General features: G+C 45.9%; 2 protein-coding genes across 6 annotated transcripts in view; one reads left to right on the top strand and one right to left on the bottom strand.

Moving 5' to 3' along the window:
* The window catches only part of LRRC34 (leucine rich repeat containing 34), a 21,328-nt gene extending 13,969 nt beyond the window's left edge, over window positions 1-7,359 (bottom strand). Inside the window, exons 1-3 of one of the 3 annotated variants that reach the window (XM_083177806.1) lie at window positions 7,093-7,359; window positions 4,750-4,855; window positions 3,948-4,066 (exon numbers count right to left, since the gene is read on the bottom strand). In XM_083177806.1, the coding sequence (XP_083033932.1) occupies window positions 3,948-4,066; window positions 4,750-4,855; window positions 7,093-7,228 (361 nt within the window). In that variant the 5' untranslated portion in view covers window positions 7,229-7,359. Of the gene's footprint in view, window positions 1-3,947; window positions 4,067-4,749; window positions 4,856-6,806; window positions 7,012-7,063 lie in introns of those variants that run through there. The other 2 variants (XM_083177807.1, XM_083177808.1) reach the window with 2 other exon arrangements.
* LRRIQ4 (leucine rich repeats and IQ motif containing 4) lies at window positions 7,083-22,511 on the top strand. Of its 3 annotated transcripts, none has more exons than XM_083177803.1 (6): window positions 7,083-7,250; window positions 9,698-10,823; window positions 13,405-13,578; window positions 15,899-16,037; window positions 18,897-19,093; window positions 22,294-22,511. In XM_083177803.1, the coding sequence occupies exons 2-6, from the start codon at window positions 9,729-9,731 to the stop codon at window positions 22,444-22,446; spliced, it is 1,758 nt and encodes a 585-aa protein (XP_083033929.1). In that variant the 5' UTR covers window positions 7,083-7,250; window positions 9,698-9,728; the 3' UTR covers window positions 22,447-22,511. The 3 variants fall into 3 exon arrangements, with proteins under 3 accessions (XP_083033929.1, XP_083033931.1, XP_083033930.1); XM_083177805.1 differs by having other exon boundaries at window positions 7,083-7,281; XM_083177804.1 differs by having other exon boundaries at window positions 7,083-7,333.

Genomic DNA, 22,511 nt, shown 5'->3' with positions numbered 1-22,511 from the left:
GAGAGTGTCAACTGGAGTATACCCATCACCATCAGTGCCACTGCCATGTGGTGTCCCACAAGGTTCTATACTACCCCCATGCTTTTTGTAGTGTACATGCTGCAACTTGGTGAAATAATTAGGCTCCATGGCCTGGTCTACCACTGCTAAGCAGATGATAATCAACTGTACTTGTCCTTTGCTCCGGGCACTGGGGACCCAATAACAACCCTAAATGGCTGTCTAGCTGAGCTCCAGGAGTGGTTGAGTGCCAGTTGGCTGAGACTGAGTCCTGATAAAACAGAAGTCCTTATGATAGGGCCTTAACAACAAAAGACAAGACTGCAGCATAGCCATCCAACTGGATTGACACTTGGGGGTACAGAATTACAAAACTCTGATCATGTGCGGAATCTTGGCATTGTACAGGATGGTTGCTTGGCACTTAAACATTCTGATATCAGCCACAATCAAATCATCGTTCTTTTATCTAAAGAGGAACATAGCCAGAATCAAACATTTAATTCCCTATGAAGATCTGCCAAAAGTCATACATGCATTTGTATCATCTCGATTAGATTAATTCAATGCCCTCCATCTTGGTCTCCCAGTATAATTCCTTTCTCTACTCCCTTCACTGGCTGCCCATAAAATGGCAAATCATCTTCAAGATTATCCTACTGAGTTTCAAAGCCCTACATGACCAAGGTGCCTGAAGCAGCTTCTGATGCCATACTGTCCCACCCGATTCCTGTGATCTGTAGATGATGGACTTTTAGCAGTCCCTAGAATCTCCCGTAATTCATCTAAGGGGTCGAGCTTTTAGCCATGCAACTCTGACTCTATGGAACTCGCTTCTCTGCACAGTTTGAGATGCCCCATCTCTAGAATCCTTCAAAAGTAGACTCAAGACTTTCCTGTTTACTCAGGCATTTCTGTAATTCCCTTAGCATTGTTTATGAAAAGCTTTTCTGTACTCCATTGTTCCTGTACTGTATTACATTACTCTGTGAAGCGCCTCAAGTCCTATTAGAGAAAGAGCACCATATAAATAAAATTATATAGTGTAACGAACAGCCTACTTAGGCCCAGGGCAGCTGAGAGGCATGCCGGGCCCCGGTAAAATTTCAGGGGCGTGGCCTAATTGTAGGAGATGTGGCTGCCTCCCGTGATTAGGCCACACCCCCAAAATGTTTAAAAGGGGTTGAAAAACACTGTAGATTTGAGAGGAGAGTGTTATCCCCCCCCCCCTCCCTCAGCAGCAGCAGCACATACCTACAGCATGTGCTGTGCTGACAGCAGGCTCATCATGAAATCACACGCTGTCAGTGAAGACACTTATGCTGAGATGCTGCTGCTGCTCAGGAGGGATGGAGGGGTCAGGGGGGAGTCAGACCAGAGCCCCTGTCAGGCCCCTCCAGCAGGCCCGGGAATGAGTCTCTGAATCTGTACACAAAGTGCTACAACGCAGCAGCCACAGCTTTTTTTTCCAATACAAGTTCTGTTCTGCTCCATATACAGACTAAGGGCCAGATGAAGCAAGCTTTAAAAAGTGATAAAGTGGAGAGTGATAAACAACCAGCCAATCAGCTCCTATCTCTAATTTTTTAAACCCAGACTGCAACATGGCAGTTAGAAGCTGATTGGCTGGTTGTTTATCACTCATAGTTACACTCTCCAGTTTATTCCTTTTTGAAGCTTGATACATCTGACGCTCAATCACACAAAATATACAGTACAAGTGTCATATATCAAATTATGCAACTAAGATGTATTTTCAGCAAAAAAGGGACACTCAATGTTAGCAGAGTTGCACAGGACATGGTGGATCGCATCTCCAGTTGAATGGAGTATTGAGGCTAGATGTATGAGTATGCATCTTTGTATGTATATGACCATTTGCAAAATTGTAAGCATCTCTGCAGCTGGACCTCCTCTAACTGTATGCTTGCTTTCATAGCTGTCATACTTATCTGTGTGTGCCAGCCATATACATGGCATCAACCATAAAACTTTTCCTACCTGCAACAGTCCCAACAGTACCCCCTTTTGTTTGCAAGTAGAGATACATACATTTGGCTCTGGAGCAGTATGAAAACATACAAGATATGCTCTTCATTTCTGACTTGCGTATCAGCCCCATAGCCTTTTTTTTTTTCAACAATTGTTTATTGGATTTTCAGCATATTAAAGAACAAATAGCAACATTTTGTCATGACATATTTCGTATCAGTATGGCGTAGGAGAAGGTTTAGTGAGCGTATAAGTATTTGACACATAGGCCCTTATTCAGATCTGTGCGGCCGGAGCCGCATACGGTGCTCCGGCCGCACAAACCAATCCCCGCCCACAATACGGATCGCCACGGCCGTCCGTACACGGACGGCTGGCGATCCGCATGAAAATGGTGGGGCGTACGCCTCCACCATGGTGGGAGCTGCCCCCTGCATTCGATGGTCTGCGACCATCGAAGGCAGGGCCGCACGCCCCACCAGCTCCCGCAAGCTGAGACCACACGGACAATCGTCCGTGTGAAAGCTTGTATGGGGGCGGAGAACTGACATCCGGCGATGTCAGCTTTCCGCCCCCATCACTGGCGTCATAGCCTCATTACCATGCATACGCCCCGCGTTTGCATGGGAACGCCCATGAAACGCGGGGCGTATGCATAGGGAAATGAGGGTATGAAGCCCCTCACGCCCCTATACGCCCCCTTTGCGGCGTAGAAACTTTATGTGCGGCGATTTCGCCTGCACATGCGCAGATTGACCTCTGCGCATGTGCAGAGTGAAAACATCGGCGGTACGGCCGCACGCGGGCCGTACCGCTCAGTTCAGAATAAGGGCCATACACATTAACATCGTGTGTTCGGGGTTAAGATATCACAAAACTTAGGTACATGACATTGTGCAGATACGTCTCGAAAATCTAACAAACTGTATAAATCAGATAACATACATGCTAAACTTTATGGGGGAAGAAAGAGAAAAGTAGAAAAGAGGAGGAGATAGTATAAGGGTGAGGGGGGAAGGGGGGGGGGCGACGTCTACTGTTGTCATGGATTAGTCTAGAGTTTTAGGTCGATCTATCAGTTGGTCTTAGATGCTAGTATGGGTAGAAAATTTGCTTGTGACTATAAGCATATTTCTTTTTGGCGTATACTCGAAGTTTCACCGGTGTATATCTCAGGGGGGAAGGGGGGAAGGGGGGAGAGGAAAGGACTCAAATCTGCTTGGTAATGGTTAGGTTTTCGTAAGTCTTCCATCTTCTTAAGAATGCATTTGGGTGTCCACCAGGCGTTGTCGCATCATATTTATCAAAAAGCATAAGTTTGGTTAGTAGCTGGAGAAGATGAGTTAGTGAGGCAGCCCCTCAGCCTTTATATGCATCTAAATACAACCCTGATGCCCTCCCCATGTAATGATCCTGTTTTGTATTGGTCTGTTATGTATGTACACTGTGTGGGAGCAGTGGTTATCGGAAACAAATTCCCTGTGTTATTTGTATGCTGTACATTGATATACTTGGCAATAAAGTCATTCTGATTCTGATGTCACTGTTGCACAGCTCTGCCGACTGTGATTCAGAGCTGCACACAAGGCCAATCTGCAGATGGATCTTGTAATATTTAGCACACATCAATGGGTGGTTCAGAATCATACACTTCTCAGTTGCATAGCTGAATATGTGTATAGAGTTGACTACAGCGCACACGTACAGGAGAATTGGGCATTACACCACATTATGCAGAGTTCTGCCTGACTCTAATGAATCACTTGCAGTAGGTGCATAGGTACAGTACAGTATATGGATAGTGGCAGCACGGCTGCATAGATGCGGGTAACAATGCATATGAGCAAATATATACACTTTTCTTTCCATGCACTCCCATGTGGATGCAAGTGTGTCATCTTTACATTGCATTGTCTGTGACTCATCTGACATACTGTAAATCATGAAAGACTTACTTGTTATATAACAGTTGTGTTTCAGTATGTGAGCTATGACAAGGAAGTCTTCATCTGTAATGCGCTTGCCTGACAGCATATGATGATTTCCACAGAGATTCAAGGAAGAAATATGTTGTCTAGAAAAAAAAGAATATTCCAATTCAATAACCGGCGTACTGTAAGTACCTTTTTATATGAAAAAATAGTAAACAATAATAGAAAAATCTATCTCGTGTAAATGCACACCGCTTATGATTAGAGGCTCACCGACGGCTGGGATGCAGTGTACCAATGGCAGCTCATTGCCTAGCTAACTATACAGGTAGCACTTAACCCAGGACTGCAAGAATAATACAGGCATATCTGCTTTCCTCTCTGCCCCCATCCTCCCAGACATGGAGACCGTGTGCCTCCTTTGACACTGGATGTAACCCCACTATTCATGATATCTAAACCAGGCACGTCCAAACTATGGCCCTCCAGCTGTTGTAAAACTACACATCCCATCATGCCTTGCCACAGTTTTGCTATTAGGGACTGCTAAAACTATGGCAAGGCATGCTGGGATGTGTAGTTTCATAAAAGCTGGAGGGCCACAGTTTGGACACGCCTGATCTAAACTAAACGTTTATCAGTTTGCCCATATCATTATGACCTGATCCATAATTTTGCAGCAACTGACCTGGCCTCCTCCTCCATATGACTACAATCTGATCCTCAGGGGTTGCTGTTTAACACCTAACCTGGCTTTACAAGAACACATGTTGCAGCACAAGTATCCTGGTAATATAAATATATATGACAATCATAATATACCTACCCAGGTTGCTCTTCTTGTAGAAGTATTTCCGCAATAACAGGATTAACAGCTTGGTTTAATTCAGTACAGGCCACTTGATACTGCTGGCTCAGACCTGTTGACATGGCTAAACAACATATTAATGACATTATTTTTGTTTTACATGATTTACAGCATTCAATGGGGACAATCCTATTTCCTGTGAAGGGGAGGGGGGGCAGCGGGACAGAGAGGTAGTCAGTCAGCGTTACGCAGTTAGCGTAGTCAGTCAGCGCTTATTACATTGTGTGGGAACCAATGACCATTTTAACCTGCCTGACATGACAGGTGTGAATGTGTTCCTGAAACACCCCCACTATCCATGTCTGCAGGAAGCGTGGCAAGCAGACGCGGTACGCGTCCTCCCGACCTCTTCATACCCCCACTTTCCAGGTCGGCGTGGAGTTGATTTTATAAAGTGTGGAGAACGCAGCGAGCCACCTAGCTCGAAGCGTGGCGAGCGGACACGGATTACTTGACGTGTAATGCATCCTTTATTGTGCATGAGAGGCACTTGCGGACCGCACCCCCCCCCCCCTTCCCCCTTTGTGCAGGAGACGCACGCGCTACCAAACCCCTAACCCTGTCCGTTTCCCTGAAGCGGACACGGGCAGGGTTGCCGTACCCTGCCGCAAGAATTACTGAGAAGCACAAACGTATGAGACCCTCGTGCATCTCAGGCAGATGGAGCGCCTCTCCGCCGGCATCCACCAGCACAGGGGATCTGGCGGTTACCGGCGCTGTGTGAGAGGCACTCACTAGGCTTGCAAGGGACAGAGCTGCAGCTTGCAGGGACAGTACGGTGACTACGCTGCCTGACGGGGACACTACGCTGACTACACAGGGCTGCCGCGGGGACACTACACTGAGTACACTAGGCAGCCGTTGGGCTATGCTGACAACGTAGCTTAGCCTACGCTGAAAACGTAGCTTAGGCTGGCGCCGTGATAATTCACAAGTACCGGAGGAAGTGAGAGGTGCAGGGGGGATGGAGAGATGCAGAGAAGGGGAAAGTGAGAGATGCAGGGGGGATGGAGAGGTGGAGATAAGGAGGGGACATGGATGTGTAGAAGTGCAGCAAGACAGGTGGGCAGGGAGGTGCAGGGGTGACAGGGACAGAGAGGCGAGAGGAAGGAGGGAGTAAGAGGTGTCAGGGAAGAAGAAGTGCAGGGAAGGAGGACCTGAGAGGTTCAGGGGGATGGAGAGGTGCATAGGAGGGGGAAGTAAGAGATGCATGGGGGACAGTAGGTGGAGATAAGGAGGGCGTTAGAGGTGACATGGATGGAAAAGTGCAGTGGAGACAGGGAGGTGCAGGGGTGACAGGGGACATAAAAGTGCGGAGAAGGAGGGAGTGAGAGGTTACGGGCACAGAGATACAGGGAAGGAGGAAGTGAGAGGTGCAAGCATTGGCGTAACTATTAAATTTGCGCCCCCCCCTGCCACAAATTCGGGCAGCGGTCTGCATTATGGGTGCAGTCATTTTCTTAGTGTCACTTTTTATTAGGAGAGCCGTGACCCGACAGAAGCACCGGCAGTAGGAGCAGGCGGCAGCGGATAACAGGTGACAGGTGACAGGTGATGGAGAGGTGGAGGGAGTGAGAGGTGCAGGGATACACACACACACACATATGTCCAAGGAAAAAGTAAGGCACCCCACTGTGTATAAAGTCAGGAGTACCTGCCCGGGTGCCAGCTTAAGGGAGAGTGAAGTCCTCACGTACAGATCAGCAGGAAGAAGCTTCACTCAGGGACTTGTGATAAGCAAAAATGTGATTTAATACGGTTAACTGCATTAAAGCACCTTTTTTTAGCATATCACAAGTCCCAGAGTAACTGGGCATGTTATTTGCATGCTGCTGCCTATGGTGCGCCATGCCTCTTACGTCAAGAAATCATTAAAAGTGCCATAAAGGGTGGTCCCATTAATTGCAAAGTACCCAAATTACGCGGCAGGACGCATTGTAGCAGTAGCACTCAGAATCAGGGTCCTGATTCTAATTTGGGGACCGATGTTTCCGAACTGCATAGTGCATACTCACATGTACAGGGCTGCTGTGCTAATCAGCGAACTTTCGTTGCTTATCCAGCCAACCAGAATCACCCGCAGGGATTGTTGGGGGTAATTGGAGTACAGGTGTATGTGGCCATATCTATAATAGGTTATGGCACAGGACATGTACGAATAAAGGACGCTCTTACTGTGCACGCAGAAAGGCAGCGGCGGGCACGGATAGTACATAGGGAATTACTGCGTCACCTCATGTAGCGCAACTGTATACTGTACACACAGTGATACCTGGCTGCTGCTGTAGTCAGGGAACGTACTCTGTCTCCGGCTTGGCCCGTTCTGTGGCTGTACTACAGTACTAGTGTTTGTCTCCCGGTTGCCGTGACCACGGCGCAGGCGCACCCGGCTCTCTCCCGCCCGGGATACGTTACCGGGGCAGCCGCTGTAAGACATTGACCCGTGCGGCGCTGTACAGGTAGGAGGACAGCCAGGAACCAGCAGTGCGGGTAATATGACCGGCACTCTCCCGCTACTCTCATCGCCCTGCTACCATCCTCGGTAATGCTGTGGCATACGGTGCCCGCCAGTGCCACATCCCGGGGTGCACTACAGCTTTCCGTGCTGTTACTTACATTTATAAGGGGGCAAGAGCAACGTTCTAGGAAAGTTTGATACATCTCCCATTTTTATCAACCAGGGAAGTTATATGGAGTTTATGTTTAGTTTCCAACCACTTATCGCCCCACAGGCCACACATATATTATAATAATGCTGGGGGATTAATGAGAAGTCTAATGAGAGCACATGGGGTACTAGAATCACTACAGAAAAGTGCAATTCACGGGGACTATGTAAAAACCGGACCGGACTACACTCCGGACCGCCGGACAGGACATCAACATCTGCAGTCCGGAGCTTGTAGGGTCCGGGGGGTGTCCTGTCCAGGGGGTGTCTTGTCCGGGGGGTCCCTGTGATAGCTATCACCAGGGACATGGGGGAGGGGAGATTACAGCCTCCCCGGGTGGTCCGGACCGTCCGTTTTTTGCTACATGCCCGGACCATACAGGGAGGCTTTATTCTACCCCTCCCCTTCTACCTGGTGACAGGTGTGACAGGCAGCCCCTCCGGACAGGACACCCCCCGGACCGGAGGCTACAAGCTACAAAATGCAGAGTTTGATGTCTGGTTCGGCGGTCCGGAGGTTTTGTCCTGGTCCGGTTTTCACCCATAACCCAATTCACGGGACTATGTAAAAACCGGACCCGGACTAGACTCTGGACGGCCGGACAGGACATCAAAATCTGCAGACCGGAGCATGTAGGGTCTGGTCCGGGGGGGTGTCTTGCCCGGGGGGGTCCCTGTGATAGCTATCACCAGGAACATGGCAGGGCCATCTTTCCCATTGGGCATGATGGGCAGTTGCCCAGGGGCCCTATGACCTAAGGGCCCACCCCAATGGGGAACATGGCATTGCCTTTACACCCACTCCAGCCGGAGGTGGCAGCTCGGGACAGTCCTGTCAGCCACCCGCCCGCTCTCCGTCATGCCCAGTGCATGCCGCTGTCCATGGTGCTGATCCCCGCCTGTGGCTCAGCCTCCTGCAGTGCGGACCCGCAACCCCCCCCCCTCCAGGCAATCACAGCATCGCAGCCTCCCGGGTACCTGGGGGAAGTGGTGCTCCGGCTCGCTCAACCCGGGATATGGGAGGGCTTCCTGTGCTCCGGCTGCCTGACAGCGGCTGGACAGTGTCCTGCTATTTCCCGGGTCGGCGGGACACTGAGACTAGCCGGATTCTGATTGGCTAAGAGAATTCTGCCAATCAGTGTCCAGTGGACACTGATTGGCTGAATTCTCTCAGCCAATCAGCATCCACACAGTCTTTTCAAAATCAGCAGCGCTTCCCGTCGACCCGGCAAATAGCGCTACAACTCCCAGCCACCGCTGCTCAGACACTGCTGCTCATAGGTATGTGGTGGGGTTGTATGTGAGGGGAGCCGTATGTGAGGGGGGCCCGCACTAGTGTTCTGCCCAGGGGCCCCTGACAGTGTTAAGATGGCCCTGGAACATGGGGGAGGGGAGATTACAGTCTCCCCGTGTGGTCCGGACCGTCCGGTTTTTGCTACATGCCCGGACCATACAGAGAGACTTTATTCTACCCCTCCTCCTCTACCTAGTTGACGTGGAGTTGATTCTATATAGTGTAGCGAGCGCAGCAAGCCACGCTTCGGACTCGCTGAGCTTACCACACTATATAAAATCAACTCCACGCCAATGCTCGCCACACTTTGGGGTGGCGTGGATAGTGGGGGGGGGTGCCTAAAACCTCATTGTATGTCATTATTGTATACCTAATGGCATCGTACACCCTATACAATATAAATAAAAGAGCACTGAATACATTACATAGGAAAATCGGATCTCATCGCACGGCACTTACAATGGCCCATGCAATGTGATGCGATTTTCCTACGGTGCCGTACGTAACAAACTTGGGCGCTGTTATAATACACAAGTACCCTGAGTTAAATCAAAAGGGCACATTTTACACAATTTAATGTACTAAATATACAGGGCATCCATTTATTATAGATTGCAATTGCAATGTTATGTGGGTGTGATATAAGCACCCAAGATTGCATAACATCAGTGGTATGTCAGAGTAAGCCCGCAGGGACAGAGCCTCTGAAAGGTGATGGGCTGTAATTGCTGCCAGCTGTGAGCAATATACACTACCCAGTAGGTCCTCTAGCATTTGTCTCCCCCAAGTTAGCGGCCATCTTTGGAAGGACATTGAAATCTGGAGAGACCATAGTGCGGGATCCCATAGCACAGGCTCCCCTAATCCACTGCTTTGTGCCATTGTTATGCCACTGTCTATGTTACATACACAATAATTCAGTTTCTGTCTTTTTCTATTTGTAGATTATAACCTAAGTAATATAACACTGAAGAAATGCCTGAATTTAGTGAAGATACACCTGATAATATGGCCAATGTTCGCTTTTCAAAAACTGTGACATCTGTTTTCTTGGACACTAAAGAGCAGACATGGGAGACGCTTCAAGTGAAACACGAGTCTGAGTTGCCCAGTCCCCAGAAATATCGTGTCCTCTTCATGGATTCAGCTCAGAAAATGTATACAGAAATCCCTGCTCCTGTTCTTCATCTGCAAGACCTGGAAGAACTGCACTTGGAGAAGAACCAGATTAAAACCCTTCCAAAAGATATCTGCCATCTTCATAATATTAAAGTTCTGTACCTAAATGACAATAACATTACTCACATTTGTGATGAACTTGGGGAGCTGAAGAATCTCCGCAGTTTAGACCTTAGCAGCAATCCGCTGACATGTAACTCTCTGGATGCCATCAGCAAAGTACATCAGCTTCGCGAGCTTAGACTATATAATGTAAACATGGAAGTATTTCCTATTCAGATATGCAAAGTTCTCCATCATTTACATCTGTTGGGTCTGTCCAATAACAACCTAAAATCACTCCCATCAGAAATAGTTAATTTAATACATCTGAAAGAAATTTATTTGCAGAATAATAAATTTGCGGTTTTCCCAACACAGATATGCGCTCTGCAAGCTCTAGAAGTTGTTGATCTTGAAAGAAATAGATTGACCATTCTTCCTGTTGATATTGGATCTTTACGCAGTCTTGTTAAGCTGTTTGTAAATCACAATAAGCTGTCATTTATTCCCAATACAAACTTTCAGTGCGCAAAGTTATCTGTGCTGGATGCCTCTGATAATCGCCTCCACAAGCTTCCCCGTGCTCTTAGTGAGCTGAAAGGACTAAGTGAACTTGTACTGTCAAATAATGCGTTGAGAACATTCCCATCTAGAATGTGTGCGTTGAATTCTCTCAGTGTTCTCTATCTGAAAAACACTGGCCTGTCCTTGTTACCTGCTGCTTTTGCTAAACTGGAACTTCTGAAGATATTAGATCTTAGCCAAAATTATTTCACTGATTTTCCAGATGTGATTTGTGAACTCAAGAAACTGCAAGTACTGTCATTGGATGATAATTTAATTGGCATGGTAAGAACACCTAACATCTAGTATCTTAAAGTAACAGTAATATTACTATTTAACATGAGGTATACAAATTAACTTTGATTGATGCAGTAGAAGCGATATTGTAGTACTGGTATCTATGGTACCTGTTCAGCCTGTATAGCAGCATTGCTATATGTCCTACCTGATACCACAGGAAGCCTTGCTGCAGAGGGAGCTACTGTTAATGCCAGGAACCCATTGACGTTGCATTAACACTATGAAAAATGCACATTTGCGTGTTCTTTTCACAAGTGTTTTATGGTGACTGTAGGTAGTCACAAGCTTACTTATATTATCATATGTAGTATACCCAGAGTGCTAGTAACAGCTGTGGGTACGGTATCACTAAATAATGATTCTGGTGTTGTAACCACTTATGCTGGGTACACACTGGAGCGATTCCTGCGGCAGTGGGAGAACCATATTGTACAAGCACACTGAATGATATCGGTCAGTGATGTCACCCGCCCCCTGCTCTGTACATGTAGTCGCTGATGATATTATCGGATTGAGCTATGGCTACAGATGACTGGGGGTCGATAACGATATTGAATGTACATACTGGACGATATGGCATGGGTGCTTGTAAAATGAAATATCGCATTGCATCACATTTGGTGCCATGCGATACTATGCGATATTTCATTGTATAAGCACTCCTGTGCAGTTAACATGCGATTTCACTACGCAGAATAGCACACTAAGCTATTTGCATAGTGGGTGCCGTGCTAGGAAACCAGTACTGTGTTTTGTGTATCTGTCCAATGTGTAAGTACGTAAGGTGTGCTACGTATATGTGTGTGTAGTGTGCTGTGTGTATCTGTGCAATGTTTAAGTGTGTGTGTTCTGTGTGTTGTACTGTTTTTGACTATGTGTTGTAGTGAATGTGGGTGTGTGTTGTACTGTGAGTGGTGTTATGTGTGTGTGTTGTGTGTATCTGTCCAATGTGTAAGTGTGAGGTGCGCTGTGTTAATTAATTAATTTATGTACAGTTTCTTATATAGCGCAGCAGTTTCCGTTGCGCTTTACAATAGTAGACAGTGATAAAACAAACTGGGTAACAACAGACCGACTTGGAGGTAGGAGGGCCCTGCTGTAACCTTATTATCTATAAATTCTTGTTTTTATGGAAAAGGTCTATTTAATAAAATATCCTTTACTTTGCACCCTACTGTATCTCATATCCTTTATTACAACATCACATATAGAGGCAGCGCTTCAGTCCCCCTTACTTGTTTTTTTTTTTTTCAAATAATCAGCTCCACCTGTGATCTTTTAAAATGTGTCAGTGAATAACGAGTGCACCTGCCAGATGACCTGGAAAACGTGCACTGTTGGGGGTCCTTGAGGACCGAGGTTGAAAACTACTGCCTTAGTGTATAGGGTAACACTAACTCGTGAATGACTATTCATTTTGAGAAAGCCACTTAAGCTGGTTTCACATTGCAAAAACCTGCTTTCAACCCGTTTTTGCAAACGTGTCTTAAAACTGGTCAAAAGCCATTTAAACCGCTTTCATATTGCATGTTGTAAAGGTATATTGCAGTTTCAATACTGTTTGTGTACCTTCAGATTCAACCCGTTTCACCCATAGAAAGCCATACAATGTCATTTTAAATGTTATTTTTTCCTGCTTGTGTGCGGGGATCAAGTGTGGTTATCATTTGTAGCAAATGCCGTTTCTGAGCTCAGTGGCGTAACTAAGTTTTGGGCGCCCCCCGCCGTTAGGGGGGGGCGCCCCGCCAAGCACCCCTAATCCCCTGCCGCCCATGCAAACCCCCCCCCCCAATCCCCCGCTGCCCATGCAAACCCCCCCCAATCCCCTGCAGCCTTACCTATCGCGCTGGTCCCGGCGGCTCCGTTCTTCTTCTGCTGAGGACCACCACAAAATGGCCGCCCCCATACAGCAGACAGTTTCAGAGAACAGTGTGCTATATGGGGGCGGCCATTTTGTGGTGGTCCTCAGCAGAAGAACGGAGCCGCCGGGACCAGCGAGATAGGTAAGTCTGCGGGGGATTGGGGGGGGGGGTGTAACTATAGCACCGCAGCCCCTGGTGCCCCCACATGCACAGCGCCCCCCCGCTGTGGCGGGGGCTGCGGTGCTATAGTTACGCCGCTGTCTGAGCTGTTCAGACTGCAGGAAAAAGGCTCTGAAACGTGTAGGATCCTGCTTTTAACACGTTTCAAAATACCAGTATTCTGTTACCGGTAAATTGATTGTGGAGCTTTCATATTGCAGCTGGTACCGTTTTAAAGCAGTTAAAAATCGGCAATATGCCGTGTTAAAACTGCAATGTGAAAGGGGCTTAAGAGGTAGAAAGCAGCCGTTACTAGGCTATTGAGCTAGTGGTTGGGTTGTTACAGTTAAGACCTATGGCATTATTACATTAATCTTGGTTTATCTGGATTGGTGAGTGTCTCATTTTGTTTTTACTATATTGCTTTAGTAAAAAAATAAATGATCAGGTCACATAATCACTATTATTAGATTTCTTATAGTTGTTCTTTGATTTATAAAATATCTCTTTGTCGATTAATAAGGAGGAAATATTCCTTAATCTAGATTACGCCAAAGGTGAAGTCGTTACAAGAACTGACTTACTTGGGGGTTACTGGGAACAGATTTGCTGCTTTCCCAGAAGAAGTTTTCCTGCTGGAGTCCTTGGAAAAGCTGTACATTGGGCAGGATCAGGGGACAAGACTCGCAACATTACCAGGAAACATTTGCATCCTCAAGGTAAAGTTACAGCACACTGCATTTTTAAATTCATTGATTTTTTTACAATAATACAACCAACAATAAAAGAAGTAAGTAGTATTTGACAGGGCAGTCACGGTAGCTGGGGTTAGGAGCACTAGGTCTTTACGTAGAGCAGGGGTGGGGAGCCTCAGGCCCTGGGGTCGTATGCGGCTCCCGTAGGCAGTCTGAGTGGCCCGCCCACCCGCCCGGCGGCTTTGCCGGGAGTCAAGTACAGGGGATTTCTCGCGAGAGGTCGGTAGTTCTTGCGAGATTCCTCTTAATCAACAGCAACCGGAGACAGTCAGTCCTATTCAGCGGCAGCCGCCGGAGTGTGGGACGGCTGCAGCAGGACAATTTGTAAGAGAAATTTTTACATATGGTCCCCGAAGGATTTTTTTCCCACATACAAACGGCCCTTGGCACAAAAAAAGTTCCCCACCCCTGACGTAGAGGATGGACCAGTCACTCAAATCTCCAGAAAGCCTGCAGGAAAATCAAAAACAGGCAGTCCTCCCCAAACAGGGGAGTATACCTCATAATTAAAGGCAGTTTGGAGAAACAGACACTTGCAGGATATATTTCAGGATTTCTGCAGGAGAGCTGCTTGCTCCCAGCTATCCCAGTGATGCAGCGATACGACAGCACACCTCTGGCGGGAGGCTAGTCCACTTATTAGTTACCCTTTCTGTGTAGTTATTTTTCCATAAATTTACCATGAGCCTGCCTCCCTCCATTTTCAGTGCATGTCCTCGTGTTCTAATACTTCTCGTCCTTGACGAATGTCTCACTTCTGTTCTTTTTCAATACACTTGATATATGTGAATGTTTCTATCATGTGCCCACTTTCTCTTCTCTGCTTCAAACTATACAAACTAAGATCCATTAGTCTTTCCGGGTAAGTTTTGTGGGGTAGACCATGCACCATTTTAGTTGCCCTTCTTTGTACACTCTATAATGTAATTCTATCCTTCTGAAGACATGAGGGTATATTTACTAAAATGGGAGTTCTGTTGAAGATAGGATGTTTTCCAATCAGATTCTGCTAGAACCTTCGAGAAGAAAATAGATAGAATCTGATTGGTTGCCCACAGCAATATCCCATCTTCAGTATTACTCCAATCTTAGTAATAAAAGCCATGGTCTCCAGAAGTTTACATATTTTAGATGAGGCCGTACCAATAAGCTATACAGTGGCATTATTACTTCTTTCTTTACCTGCTACTGATTCCTCTCCCTGACTTGCCTCTCATTGCTTTGTTACATTGCTTTCCTGTCTTTAAGTCACTTAAAATAGTGACTCCTAAAACACTTTCCTTCTCAGTTGTTTGCATTATAGTGACATTTTTGAGAACCAAGTGTAGGATTTTGCATTTTTTAGCATGAAACTTTTGCTGCCATATTCATTCATGTAGTCTACCTAGATCATCCATTATTTGTCTTACTCCTACTGGTATGTCACATACCTTTATGTCATCTGCAAAAGGCATACTTCCTCATCAATACCATTAGCATTGTCACAACAAAGATATCAAAGAGCACTGGTCCAAGTACATATTCCTGGGGTACTCCACTAGTAACATTTCCCTCCATAGAATGCACTCCATTTACTACAACTGTTTGCTTTCTATCCTGCAACCACGCTCTTATCCATTTAACAGTTTTGTACTTTAATTCCACACATTCAAGTTTATTTAGTAGCCTGCAATATGAGACTGTCTAATGCCTTACTAAAGTCTAGATATGCTACATCTACACGCTTCCTTGATCCACTATTTTTGTCACGGAGCGCTCCATCAGCCAATCAGCAGCCGCCCATTCATTTGTTTGGGAGTTTTCAAACCTTTGTACATTAAACAAATCGCATGCAATTTATCGCATGTACAAAATGGCACATCAAGTGCCAAATCGTATGCAACCCCCCGGGGAGCTGCCGGGAGGGTTGAAGGGAAGTCAGGTCCGACTTGTCCCTCGGACAAGTCAGACCTGTATATGGGGACATGACTCTTTTGATACAAATATCTGTTGCTTTTAGTATTCCACTTTTTTATTTTTTTTAGTAGCTCTTTAAATGAGACAAAAACAAGAAAATTAGCGCAAGAACTTGATGTAATACTTCTCTAAATGTGTTACTTTAACGGCTTATTATAGTTTTATGTGAAGGGCAAAGCCCCATTTTGAGTCAGTACTTTATTTTGTTATTATAAGGGGCATGTTTGGCTATAGAACAAGTGCAGTCTTTCTCACTGCGTTATTTATACACAGTATGTATGCTGATATGAGGATGAACACTGAGATTAACTGTTCTTGTTCAATCTAGAATCTGAAAGAATTGTACATTGAAAACAATAATCTTGAATGTCTTCCATCCACATTGAGCCTGATGCTAAATCTTGTAGTCCTTGATCTCCACAATAACCTGCTAAAGACTCTGCCAGATTCCATCTGCAAAATCCAAGGTATTTTTGTATTACTGATACTGATTTGTGCTATTGGTTATGAAGCACGTGATGAGCACAGTAAAGTGCTTTGGTTCTGCAGCTGTTCAGTTGCATTGCCTACCTTGCACATGCTTCTAAAATGGCGCAGCTGCATCGCCTTAATAGCACACACTTCTGTAGCGGCACATGTGCATTGTCTTCCTGGCACATGCTTCTGTGATGGCGCACCTGCATTGCCTTCCTAGCACATGCTTCTATAGCTGTAGAATTGCATTGTCTTCTTAGCACATGCTGCTGTAGCAGAGCACCTACATGTCTTCGCAGCACATCGGGCGGTATTCAGACCTGGTCACCCAGCTGAAAATTCACGAACCCAGCGATTATTGATAAATGCATGCGTATGGCTATAAGATCCTGCTACTTATTTGATCGCTGGCCGTATGCAAGCTGATTGACAGAAAGCCAGCTTTTAGTTGTTTTTTTGGGAGTGTCAGAAAAAATGAAGATGTGCTTATATGTTTGATGGGAGGGTGAGTGATGTCAGCTCCAGCTCCAATCTGACTGCTTCTTTTGCAGTCGAGGATTAAATCCTAAATAAACGTACTACTACTGGGCTACACAAAGACTGCATATACTGGAAAAAACATTTGATGTTGAGCGGCTTGCAAATGGATTTGCATCTAATCGCTGATCCAGATAATTTTTGCAAATCGAAGGCGTGTACAGGGCAGGATTACACTCTGGGTGGAGAATACCTGATCGATGGGCTCTGCAATTTAGCAGCAGTGCGATCAAGTCTGAATAACCTCCATGAGCCTGTAGCTGCACACCTACATTGCCTTCCTAGCACATGCTTCTGTAGCAGAACATCTGCATTGCCTTCCTAAGACAAGCTTCTGTAGTGTCACCCCAGCATTGTCTTCCTAGCACACCCTTTTGTAGCAGCACACCAGCATTGCCTACCTTCCATATACTTCTTTAGTGACTCGTGAGCATTGCCTTCCTAGCAGACTTTCTGTAGCGGCACACCAGGTTTGCCTTCCTAGCACACACTTCTTTAGTGGCACACCAGCATTGCCTTCCTAGCACACACTTCTTTAGTGGTACACCAGCATTGCCTTCCTAGCACACACTTCTGTAGCGGCACACGAGCATTGCCTTCCTAGCACACACTTCTGTAGCAGCACACCAGCATTGCCTTCCCAGCACACACTTCTGTAGCAGCACACCAGCATTGCCTTCCTAGCACACACTTCTGTAGCGGCACACCAGGATTGCCTTCCTAGCACACACTTCTGTAGCAGCACACCAGCATTGCCTTCCTAGCATACACTTCTTTAGCGGCACACCAGCATTGCCTTCCTAGCACACACTTCTGTAGCAGCACACCAGGATTGCCTTCCTAGCACACACTTCTTTCGTGGCACACCAGCATTTCCTTCCTAGCACACACTTCTGTAGCGGCACACCAGCATTGCCTTCCTAGCACACACTTCTGTAGCGGCACACCAGCATTGCCTTCCTAGCACACACTTCTGTAGCGGCACACCAGCATTGCATTTCTAGCACACACTTCTGTTGCGGCACACGAGCATTGCCTTCCTAGCACACACTTCTGTAGCAGCACACCAGCATTGCCTTCCTAGCACACACTTCTGTAGCAGCACACCAGCATTGCCCTCCTAGCACACACTTCTTTAGTGGCACACCAGCATTGTCTTCCTAGCACACACCTCTGTAGTGGCACACTAGCATTGCCTTCCTAGCACACACTTCTTCAGTGGCACACCAGCATTGCCTTCCTAGCACACACTTCTGTAGATGCACACCAGCATTGCCTTCCTAGCACACACTTCTTAAGTGGCACACCAGCATTGCCTTCCTAGCACACACTTCTGTAGTGGCACACTAGCATTGCCTTCCTAGCACACACTTCTGTAGTGGCACACTAGCATTGCCTTCCTAGCATACACTTCTGTAGATGCACACTAGCATTGCCTTCCTAGCACACACTTACAGTATGTAGTGGCACACTAGCATTGCCTTCCTAGCATACATTTCTGTAGCAGCACACCAGCATTGCCTTCCTAGCACACACTTCTTTAGTGGCACACCAGCATTGCCTTCCTAGCACACACTTCTGTAGTGGCACACTGGCATTGCCTTCCTAGCACACACACTTCTGTAGTGGCACACTAGCATTGCCTTCCTAGCATACACTTCTGTAGATGCACACTAGCATTGCCTACCTAGCACAAGCTTCTCTAGCAGCACATCTGTGGGGGCACAACTGCATGGTCTTCCTAGCACGCACTTCTGTTGTGGCACCTCCTTGGACATGCTTACCATCCACCCCCTGCAGATGTCTCATTGACATTAATGTGATCCTTGGAGAGTGAAAAATCCAGTCTCCTACCTCTTTAGTGAATCATAATTTCATTCAATATATGTCTGTTATCTGAGCATATTTTGCATGCTTTCACACTGCACATGCTCCGGTATAGGAACATATGATTTAAAGTCATATTCATTTCAGTTGCATCAACACTTAGGTCCTGATTCAGGTCATAATGCAAGGCTGTGAATTCACAGCCCTGCTGATTATCAATAGACTGTGCATGCATATTTTACATTGTGCACATGCACTTGACCATCCTGCGAACAAAGCCAGCATTGGTTGGGCATCGCTGGCCATTCACAAGATGATTGAAAGGCAACGGACATTTGTGGGTGGCACCCCGGTGCTGCACAAAAACACAGGTGGATTCTATCACTTCTCCAAGGTTAAGAACATCTGCCCCAATGTGTCATAAGCAAATGTTCTTATTTTATTAAAGGCTAATTCAGCAGATTATAATTTTCCTGTTTTGTGTTCAGGTTTGCAACAATTGCTTCTTCAGAACAATCAGTTGTCCAGTCTACCAGGCAATCTGGACATGTTACACAAGCTGGACCAACTGTTACTAGAAGGGAATCCAATGCAAGATCCGGGGTTGGAGGTGTGCAGCCTAGGGAAAACTGCTGTTTGGGAGTACTTAAAAGAAAAAAGACACAGAAATCTGATGGCTACAAAGGTAACAATAATACATTCTGTATAAACTATGAGGTAATGGCCCTCATTCTAGTTTGTGCGTGTTTGCACGGGGGAGTAAACATTTATGCGCATGTGCAACCTTTTATGCTAAACATCCCATTGCATGCGTCCGGGGAAAGCGGCGGTGAGAGGGGGCGGGTGTTTGTGCGGGCAGCGTTTAGATGACCCTTATATCTGCGCATTTCGCAGCTTTGCGAAGGGCCAATGAGGGCCAATGTGCAATGGCAGAATTAGCATACGCTTCGCTGGGACTTTTCCCTGTAGGCCAATTTCCTAATAGGTGCCACCAGTGTTTTTTTATTTTCTTTATTTTTTTTTAAAATTACATTTACATTTCATTGAGGAAAACAGGGCTAGAGGGCTACCGTCCAAGGCCACACGGATGAAGTTCCTTGTCACTTCCTTTATAGGGCCCTGCAGCCTATCGCTTCAGTGCATGGATCCCACATACAGTATTCTCTGAATCTCTCTCTGTACACACTTTGGCCACCTCCTTATAGACCTTACAGTTGCAGTGTGTTTTTTTTGCAGCAGGATAGACATCACTCACTTGGGAGCGTGCTGTGTTGAGTGATTGCAGATAATGGAGCAGAAATGAAGGGGTCTGGGTTAGTGGTGCCTAGTTTATGAAGAATTTCTGTAGGAGTTAATTAAAGGAAAATTATATATTTCAGCTGAGCACCAAAGTATATTTTATTACGTGTTGTAACAAAGTTCCTAGCAGTTCGGGGTGACATTAAAAAATAATATCAAAGATTTTGCAGACGCCTAATTACCTAGCCAGGTGAGTCTTTCTATATGAATAACAGGCTTGTCGCAAGTGCCAACACAGTACCTAGGCCCTTATTCTGGTTGGTGCGGTCGAGCCGCATATGCGGCTCCGACCGCACCAGACGAATCCCCGCCTACAAGACGGATCGGCACGGCCGTCCGTACACGGACGGCTGCCGATCCGCATGAAAATGGTGGAGGCGTACGCCTCCACCATGGTGGGAGCTGCCCCCTGCATTCGATGGTCGTCGACCATCGAAGGCAGGTCCGCACGCCGCGGCAGCTCCCGCAAGCTGAGACCACACGGACAATCGTCCGTGTGGTAGCTTGTATGGGGGCTGAAAGCTGACATCCGGCGACGTCAGCTTTCCGCCCCCATGAGTTGCGTCATGGCCTCATTACCATGCGTACGCCCCGCGTTTGCATGGGAACGCCCATGAAACGCGGGGCGTATACATAGGGAAATGAGGGCATGAAGCCCCTCACGCCCCTATACGCCCCCTTTGCGGCGTACAAACGTTATGTGCGGCGAATTCGCCTGCACATGCGCAGATTGACCTCTGCGCATGTGCAGACGGAAAACATCGGCGGTACGGCCGCACGCGGGCCGTACCGCACGAACCAGAATAAGGGCCCTAATATTTATCCATCTAACTGGTATATTTCCTGGCTTAAACCAGAACCTACTCTTAAGGGGTGTTTCTATTCATTCCCGATTCGAATCAGGGTTGAATCGCACGGCAAGGCAAACACATTCAATTTGGACTATATTGTACAGATCTGTACTATATAGTCTTGCCTACACAGTCTATCTTTCTATTGAAGTTCGATGCTGCACAGCCATGCATGCTGATCGAATCAAAATCGAATAGAAAAATAGACCACATTGGACCGCATGCACGGGGCATTAGACCTTTGCTACAAGACATTTGGTAGGAAGTTGCCTTCACTTTTCAAACAACAATACACAATTTTGGTCTCTTGCTTCCCCCTCCAAATGTTTCCCGGGGATATCGTGTGATATATTTAGACACACGGCCACCAGGCACACAGGGTTGGGAGAAAAAAGAAAACCAAAAAATTGGGCGCACAGTGTCTGGAATATTAATTATATTCAGAAAAAGTGACACCTGCTGCTCTCAATTGAGGAACTCTGCAATCCTGAGCGCTGTTCAAGTATAGACAAAAATATATAGAAACAATATTTAGAGAGCGCATATGTGACACTATTGCTTTACTAATTGAAAAATGTATTCATATACACACACATATATTTTAAACAGTAAAAATAAATTTAAAAAGCTCAATAAATTGCATATGCATCAACTTGATGTTAAAAACATATAAAAAAGCTGTGGACAATTATCAGCATGACTCAGTGTTCATAAGCTCGTTAGCCCAATTACTTTTTTAGCAGCCTGCCTGGAGGGTTTGGACCACTGGTCAGTCACTCCAATTGACTGCTAATATCAGGAATGTATTTGTAAGATATCCGGAATTAATAAGCTCAAACCGCTTATGATGTTGAGGTATGTCGGTTACTATACAAAGTAGCTATTGGGATTTTGCCCAGTCAATGGTGCTTGTATGCTGACAATTACCGCTGTGTTTGGCCGTATTTACTTTCCCCACTCAGGGGTCTAGTGATGTTGGTGAACTCTCCAATTAGTCAGTCCTGGACCATAGGGGTTTTTTTCAGTGCGGAATATTTTTTTATATGTTTTTTAACATCAAGTTGATGCATATGCAATTTATTGAGCTTTTTTTATTTATTTTTACTTTTTAAAATATATGTGTGTGTATATGAATAAATTTTTCAATTAGTAAAGCAATAGTGTCACATGTGTTACTAAACTATTGTTTCTATATATTTTTTTCTATACTTTTCTATTTTTGTTTAATTAAAGTCTAAAGTTTTGGTTTCTTTGGCACTGAATGTTATATCCACCACTTTTCAGAAGCTGAATATAAAGGGGCAATGTGTAATTGCTTTCAGCCATTACATTAAACCACCAACCTAGTATTGTGTAGGTCCCCCTTGTGCTACTACACCAACTTTGACCCGTCAAGGCATGGATTCTCTAAGCTCTAAGTCCTGTGGTATCTGGCACCAAGACTTTGGCAGCTGATCCTTTAAGCCCTGTACGTTTTGGCGTGGGGCCTCCATGGCTCGGGATTGTGTTACCAGTGAATGTATCAGTATAGGTCACCAAAATCCAATTCAATTTTAAATCTTGCTACCGTGTTTGAATACACCTCTGAATAAGGCCATGGATAATTAAACCTGATACATGTGTTTTGACCAATATTGATTATCATTGAATGACATACAAGCTGGGTTTATCTGATCTTATCTCTACTTCTATAGTGCCTCTATAGTAATATAATAATTTGTGTCCTTTATTGCAGATCCAGGCATTGTGGCGTGGGCTAATGGTACGGAAAAGGCTCGGACCATATGCTTCTCTACTTCAGAATGGGAAAAATGGAAGTAAAACTAAAAAAGATAAGAAAGCAAAGAATAAAGGCAAAAAGGGTGGTGTGAAAGGAAAGAAGAAATAGTGGAGAACATTTAAGTTGCACAAGTTCAATGAATAAAATGAGGACTAGTCCATGACTGCTATTAA

This window comes from Crinia signifera, chromosome 3 (assembly GCF_055691185.1).
Source record: "Crinia signifera chromosome 3, ASM5569118v1, whole genome shotgun sequence".
NCBI classification, from domain to species: domain Eukaryota; kingdom Metazoa; phylum Chordata; class Amphibia; order Anura; family Myobatrachidae; genus Crinia; species Crinia signifera.
The sequence above is the reverse complement of the archived record's forward strand: the minus strand, read 5'-3'. Positions and strand labels throughout refer to the sequence as shown.